Source organism: Tympanuchus pallidicinctus, unplaced genomic scaffold (assembly GCF_026119805.1).
Source record: "Tympanuchus pallidicinctus isolate F22 unplaced genomic scaffold, pur_lepc_1.0 scaffold8, whole genome shotgun sequence".
Lineage (NCBI taxonomy): Eukaryota > Metazoa > Chordata > Aves > Galliformes > Phasianidae > Tympanuchus > Tympanuchus pallidicinctus.
In genome coordinates, this window is record NW_026294802.1 from 26,401,042 (window position 1) to 26,408,746 (window position 7,705).

General features: G+C 42.3%; 1 protein-coding gene across 2 annotated transcripts; it reads left to right on the forward strand.

Annotated features, from left to right (window-relative positions):
• Positions 1 to 1,999: 1,999 nt before the first annotated feature.
• On the forward strand, positions 2,000 to 7,705 carry KRR1 (KRR1 small subunit processome component homolog). 2 transcript variants are annotated; one of them, XM_052668356.1, is made up of 10 exons: positions 2,000 to 2,333; positions 2,609 to 2,784; positions 3,148 to 3,282; positions 3,633 to 3,758; positions 3,846 to 3,929; positions 4,613 to 4,669; positions 5,081 to 5,251; positions 5,424 to 5,501; positions 5,607 to 5,700; positions 7,075 to 7,705. In XM_052668356.1, the coding sequence occupies exons 1-10, from the start codon at positions 2,015 to 2,017 to the stop codon at positions 7,212 to 7,214; spliced, it is 1,380 nt and encodes a 459-aa protein (XP_052524316.1). In that variant the 5' UTR covers positions 2,000 to 2,014; the 3' UTR covers positions 7,215 to 7,705. The 2 variants fall into 2 exon arrangements, with proteins under 2 accessions (XP_052524316.1, XP_052524315.1); XM_052668355.1 differs by having other exon boundaries at positions 2,008 to 2,333; positions 2,606 to 2,784.

The window sequence follows — 7,705 nt, forward strand, 5'->3', positions numbered from 1 at the left end:
CACAGCTTCCAAGTCTGACAGCACAACTGCTGGTATTGTCTCTTAATTTGAGGCTAGATTTTCTTCCCCGTAGCATGATATTCTTTCATCCTCATATTGCATCTGGGCTGATCCCCACCTGGAGATAAATTAAGGAGATTAGCTCCTCTGCACCTTAATATTCCTCTGTGCAAAATAGCTCAGTAGTCACGCTCATGGGTCTTGGTCTGGTTTTGAAAGGAGTTGGAGACCCTCTGGATGAAAGTGGGTATAGTGGGCATAGTGGGGATGGGTTAATGGTTGGACTGGGTAATATTAGAGATCTTTTCCAACCTTAATGCTTCTACAATTCCTTGAGTGGGCATGGTGGGGTTGGGTCTACAATTGGGCCTGATGGTCGTGGAGGTCTTTTCCAACCTTCATGATTCTCTGGTTCTGTAATTCTATGAAGGTAGTGTAGTGAACACCAAGTGCTCTATCAACCTAGGATCATAAATTCCCTGTTTAGTGCTCGTTGTCGTAGGTAAGCAGGTTGCAATGTCAGAGCCTTTCTGCCACACACATATATGCTTTCCGAACAGTTTTGTTGCAGTAAATTATGGTGTAATTAAAGCAAAACAACAGCGCCTAACTAAGGGTGAAATCTTGAAAAATAAATAGCATTTCAGTTGGATTTGTAATTGTTTCAGGTTCCCCAGATACGAATTATACTGTCAGGCTCCTGAATGATGAGAGAGCTGCACACACTAATAGCTGGGAGCTGGGTGCTGCCTGGGCTGTGGTTTGGGTGGCCTTGTGGGTTGACCCCATTGGGGTGCAGAGCTTTGACAGGCGAACTTGATGATCTTAGTTCTTTTCCAACCTGAATTACTCCATTGTTTTATATTTTCAGCCAGCGAGCAACAGGGATGCTCTGTTCCCATTTCCTTGGAGACAGACGTCTCTGGAGCGTGCTTGCAATTTGGAGAAGATCCAGGTGCGTCTCATCAGAAACTTCTGAGCCGCGGTCTGTCCGTGCCCATTGCCAGAGCAGCTCGGGAATCTGCTGTTCGTCGGGCACCGAGGCTTGCTGGGGCTGCTCCTTTTGTCGCGGCGGTCAGTGCCACCCAGCGGGTAAAAGCAGCAGTGCGGCCCAATGAAAGGTCTTTGGTCGTCAAAACTGAGTTTTGGATGTTTTATTTATGTGTAGAGTAGACAGTAGGGATAGCTGTTGGAGAGGGTCCAGGGGAGGGCCACGAAGATGATCAAAGGGCTGGAGCCTCTTATTGTTGTTGTGGGAATTGGACTTATTCATCTGAAGAAAAGGCTCTAGGGAGACCTCATTGCAGACTTCTAGTACTTGAAGGGAACTTAAAAGCTGAAGGGGTTTGATAGTGATAGTAAAAAGAGAATGGCTTTAAACGAAAAGAGGGGAAATTTAAGGTGGATATTACAAAGAATCTTTTACTCAGCAGGCAGTGAGGCACTGGGTGCCCAGAACGCCTGTGGGTGCCTCATCTCTGTTGGGTTAAAGGCTGGGTTGGATGGTGCCTTGGGCAGCCTGAGCTGGTGGGGGGTAGCCTGGCCATGGGGGAGGGGTTGGAATTGATCTTTAAGGTCACTTTCAACTTAAGGCATTCTATGATTCCATAATTATGACAATAATTAAACCCCTCACAGTGAGCAGCTCTGATGAACATTTGCAGGAACGCTGCCCTGCCTCAGGGACTCCTGCTCAAACATCTCTTCCAGCTTCTCCTGATGCCTAGGAAAGCAGCAAAGGCTGCACAAGCTTGCTTTCATTCTGAAGAAAATGCTGAAGTACAAGTGTGTGATGGGGAGTGGGGAGGAGGCAGAGCATCACCCAGGAGGCATTAAGCTATGTCATTCAACTAAATAATTAGATCTCATCAGGAACACGTGTTCTTTTTAGTTGCAAGTACTAAAGTACTTCAAGCATCTACCCAAGTGCTTTGGTTTGATTTTGATGATGCTGGATTTTTTTTCCCTTTGCGCTGCAAAACGCCAGCAGCAAATTCAGCGCTGAGGTGCGCGGATGGGAGCGATGTCTGACGTGAAAGAGGAAGGAGGAAAGAAGGTGCTTGCCGCACGCCCCCCAGCCAAGCCCATCTCCAGGACCCGCGGCTGCTGCCTGAGTGCAGATACGGCACCCGACCCGGCTGCCCAGCGCGCTGTGCCGCCCGGAAGCGTGACTACAACGGCGTGCAACCTGGGACTCCAGTTCCCGGCATGCCGCGCGGCCCCTGTTCCACTTCCGGCGCCGGGCGGAAGTTGTGTGCGCGCGGTGAGCATGGCGGCTCCTGAGGCGGCGGAGGAAAAGGCGCGGCGTCCCGGCAAGAAGAAAGCGGCCAAAGGTGGGTGCGGGGCTCTGCGGGAGCTGTCTGCGGGTTGCGCGGCTTCTTGGCGGCGGGGTTTGGGCCTGCTGCTCCGCCGTGCTTTCCTTTTCGCTCGCTGAGGGAATGAGGGGCCCGGCGGCGGGCCGGAAAGGGGGTAACTTCTGTAAGGAGAAATGCAGATCGCCTCCAATGGAGCATTGCACGCACCGCCTGCTATGTGCCTGCTTTCGGTTATCGCTGCCATCGGTGACAAATGAGAAACAAACTTTATTTCGTCTTTTAATCTCTAGCAGTTGATGAGTCTGAACTGCTCACCGTGCCGGATGGATGGAAAGAACCGGCATTTACCAAGGAAGACAATCCCAGGGGGCTGCTGGAAGAAAGCAGTTTTGCAACGTTATTCCCCAAGTACAGAGAAGCTTACCTGAAGGAGTGCTGGCCTCTTGTCCAGAAAGCCCTGAGTGAGCATGTATGAGTTGTGATGCTGTGCTCTATTATTTGGGAGATATAGGTGTTACTTTTGCATTAAAACTTGCTGTAGTAGCAGGTGTTGTCCACAATCTGCCAACTTTAAAGGAGATGAGGGGGATAGTGTTTCAGGCCTTGTGATACATAGAGACTGCCAATCTGGTGGCTTTTGTGTGTGTGTGTGTGTGTGTGTGTGTGTGTGTGTGTGTGTGTGTGTCTGAGAGTCATTTTCAGAGGTTTGGATAATGGATTTGCGTGCCTCTGCAGCGTGTAGTTTTATATTTCTTAAGTTCATCCTACCAGAAATATGATCTTAGATTCTTATTTTAGAGATTGCTTTGCTGTTTATTTTCACATGTTGCAGTATGTGAATGCAACGCTGGATCTAATTGAAGGAAGCATGACAGTCACTACTACTAAGAAGACTTTTGATCCATATGCGATCATCAGGGCTAGAGACTTAATAAAGCTTCTGGCAAGAAGTGTTCCATTTGAGCAGGTTTGTAGCAAATAATACTGTAATGCTTATAAAGTAGTATGTTTTCAAAATATGGGTTTTTCAGGTAGTGGTGGTGAAAAACTGGAACAGAGGTGGTGGATGCCCCACTCCAGGAGATACGTAAGGTCAGACCGGATGGGGCTCTGAGCAGCTTGACCTACCTGTAGGTGTCTCTGTTGCAGAGGAGTTGGACTAGCTGACCTTTAAAAGTCCCTTCAATTCAAATGATTTTATAATGATATGAAAATATATATTTAAAGTAAGCATAACTGCAAATGAAATGAGTCTTTTGGCTCTTCTGAATAATACTTTTGGATTCAGGTGTTAATACCTGCTGCTTGTATCTTCAGGCAGTTCGTATTCTTCAGGATGATGTTGCGTGTGACATCATTAAAATAGGTTCTCTAGTGAGGAACAGAGAAAGTTTTGTGAAAAGAAGAGGACGACTTCTTGGGCCAAAAGGATCTACTCTGAAGGTATAAGATTTTACCATAAAAATCTTAGATGTAGATTTGTTTCAGACCTTGAGCTCACACTGACTTTATTCGTTTTTGTTGTTCCAGGCCCTCGAACTGTTAACCAACTGTTATATTATGGTGCAAGGTAACACTGTTTCAGCTCTTGGACCTTTCAGTGGGCTAAAAGAGGTAAGAGAAGGCAGATGAGTGGTTTCTGTAGCCCACTTTTGTGCCCAGCTCTGACATGGATTGCAGGCAGAATCTGACAGCCTTGAGAGTTGTCCTTTCGGCTACATGTTAGTGCTGCTTCTATGTGAATGCCTATAATCTTAGCTCTTGAATTTTGTTAGTTGCTGAAAAAGTATTTTTTGTTTCTTAAGGTAAGGTTTAGCAGGCATATCAAAGGAGTGCCTTCTTATAATTCTGAATAATGTATCTACTTCTGCTTCTTTGGCTTTTTTTTTTCTCTGTAGATTACTGTGCAGAGTTGCTATAGTTAAGAGATTTAAGTGAAAATACTGCAGTGCTAATGGCATATAGCATGGGTGAACATCTCATGTATTTTTAGTAATTCTGTAGGGAAAAATACATGTCAAAAGCTACAAAACAACGTAACATCCATGGTGGCATGAAAGTAGTGCTTACGGGTGATGCTGGAGTGTATCAGAAGCCTGGCTAGGAACTAATGATATTTTTGAAGCACTGTGCCTTCTAGTTGGCTTTGTGGCTTTTTCAGTCTAGCTGCTTTTGTTGTGCAGCTAGGAAAGAGAAAAGTTCTGATTTTGAAGAAACTTAGGGTACTTAATATTTTAATTGATTAGAATATGAAGTACCTGCTGAGCGTACCGTTCATTTTCTTTTATTAAATGCAGGTTAGGAAAGTTGTTCTGGACACAATGAAGAATATACATCCCATATACAACATTAAGGTTGGTATGGTCTGGTGTGCACCTCTGAAAGCATTATGTCTTTGTACAGAGCTTTATGTTAATAGTTATATGTGTCAATGTAGTAAACTCTTTGTGAGTATTTCTGTTTCGTACTTAAAAAAAAAAATAAAAAATAAAAAGAAGAAGAAAAATAGTCTACTTGCTGGGGATATGTTGTCATATCATTGACAGTATCTGAGAAAATATCATGTTTTCTTCCCTTTCATTGTTTGCTTGATACCTGCTCATTTAAATTGTTTCCATCCTGAGACATATTCACCTTTCTGCTTCTGTTCATAATTAAATCCCTCAACTATTAGTATACTATCAGAAACTTTTAGTTTGGAGCTTTTAGGCACTACTGCAAACTGTTGTTTTATTCTTCTTTGTGACATTCTAAAACTCCCAAAGACTTTGATGATCAAACGTGAATTATCAAAAGATCCTGAACTGAGGACACAGAACTGGGAAAGATTTTTGCCTAAGTTCAAGCGGAAGAACTTGAAAAAACGCAAGGAGCCAAAGAAGAAAAATATTAAGAAGGAGTACACACCATTCCCACCTCCACAGCCAGAAAGCCAGGTCAGCTGAAACTTTATTTGCTTATGCAGGAGTATATGATGATGATTTTAAATCCTGCTTTTGTTAAGATGAAGTTAACGGGCTTTTTCTGTCAAGTTTGTATTTCCTGATACTATATATCTGGCTGATAATGTATAATTTTCTAAAGCTTCCTGATACTTTTCTTGTACAGATTGATAAAGAATTGGCAAGTGGTGAATATTTTTTGAAAGAAAGCCAGAAGAAACGAAAGCGAGTGGAAGAAATAAAGGTAAACTTGTTACAACCAATTAGAAAAGGCTTGATTTCTGTCTTCGATTTTTCTCCCTTTTGCCCTGCTCTGTTGGTACTTCATACTTGTTATTGTTAATTTTAGGCAAAGCAAGCTGACGCAGTCAAGAAGAGACAAGAGGAAAGGAATAAAGCTTTTATCCCACCGAAGGAAAAGCCAGTTGTGAAAGCAAAGAGAGGTAACACTTTTTTTTTCCCTGTTCTAAACATTTGTAGTGTAAATTCCTAGCCTGATGATGTGGAGATGTAGCCATAGGAAATAAGAAAGGTCATGCTACTTACATGTTAATACACTGTATATTGCAGTTTCTTGTGAGCTGAAGAATTCGTATACTTCTTAAACAGTGTATATTCTGGAGCACTGATTTGTATAAAATACTTTTTTGTGATAGCAGTAAATTTTCTGTAATCATGCTACTGCCTCTTCTGTATATCAAATAGTGTGATCTTCCAGCTGGTAAGTGTTTTGAATGAAACCATTCAGTCTTCCAGAACTAAATAACAGAAATACTTTGTATGTAGAGAAGAACTGAGTTCCAAGAAGGACACCTGATGGTGTGTAGGAATTAACCATGTGAGGTGGCAGAGTTGGACCTAAGCTCATGTCTCTTGGCCAAAAGAGAAAATACCAGATGAATCACAGAATCATGGAATGGTTTGGCTTGGAAGGAACCTTAATATCCTAATTCCAACCCCCTCCTATGGGCAGGGCCACCGCCCTCTAGACCAGGTTGCTCACAGCCCCATCCAGCCTGGCCTTGAATGCTTCCAGGGAGGGGCACCCACAGCCTCACTGCAGCCTGTTCAGTGTCTCACCACCCTCGCAGTAAAGAATTTCTTCCTGATATCTAATCTAAATCTACCCTCTTCCAGTTTAAAACCACTTCCCCTCGTTCTGTCAGTCATGTCCTTATAAAGCATGTTCTTACAATGTTTTATGAACATAAAATAGGATACTCTTCATGCTCTGTCACTTCCTGTAGAAGTCTCTTACAAAAGTTTTTATGCAGGGATCAGACTTTTTCCAGCAGCCATCATTAATGCATGGCCAGGGAAGGAAAATAAGGATGGTACAGGCATGTCTGTGAACTCATCACCCTAGTTACATGCATATATATAAAATGCCATGAAAGCTCTGAAAATAAGTACTCAATAAATAGTTTATTCTTTTTATGTAAGACCAACCAAGGCAACAACCAACCAACACGTGTCCAGCAGACTATGTATGTATTAATCTTGGAGTACAGCTGTGATCTGATGAGCAGGTGATAATTTCTAAGTGTGCAGTGTAGTAGGGCATCAGTTTTCAAATACAGTTGTATAGGGGTTTTTTTATGTAACTATTCCTTGAATTCTGTTGAAAGAGGATTGTGTATCATTTTCAGTAAAAATGATAAGAATAGTTTATAAAATTGTTAGCAAACATAAAATTGGTCCTAACCAATGCTACAGCATGCAGTTTACCATGGATACATACGAAGTAATCTTACAGGCTGTGAAAAATCAGAAAAGTAAAACTTGTGTCTGTTTGTGCTTGTGTTGTTACTGTGTAGCCTCCACTGAGAAAAAAATTGATATTGAAGCCATCAAGGAAAAAGTAAAGAATGCAAAGAAGAAGAAATTAGGAGCACTTCCTATGGAAGAAGTCAAGTTAAAAATGGCAGCAGACGAAAAGAAGAAAAAAAAGAAGTAATGCACCACTCATGCTTACTCTTCTCCTACAATAATGAACGTTTTCACACTTGGAACAACTGAGACGTGGAGTAAACCACTTGCTGTCAGTGTAGTGTGGATGAGAAAATCCTAGGCAGGAAGATTGTTCTCTTTTCACAAGCCCATTTTAACAAATGAACCTAGGGCAGCTATGCAGAATTGTCAAAGTTGGTGTACAAAGTCTGCTCTCTCATGTTTTTTTGAGAAAGTGAGAGTGTATTTGGGTAATATCTGTCTGCCTAAAGGAAGTTTTATATTAGAAGCATTCAGGAGTTTGATACAGAATGTGAAACGGTAAGGATTGGAGAACTCAGTGGGAGTTAAATGGAATACTTCTATGAAAGGCTACCAAATAAATGTCAAGATAGGCAAGATTTATTAGTTCTATTAAGCTTTTATTTCTGTACAAGCTGTTTTTCTTGTGTGTCTTGTCTTGGTGTTAATAAACTATTTTAATATATTGATGATAAA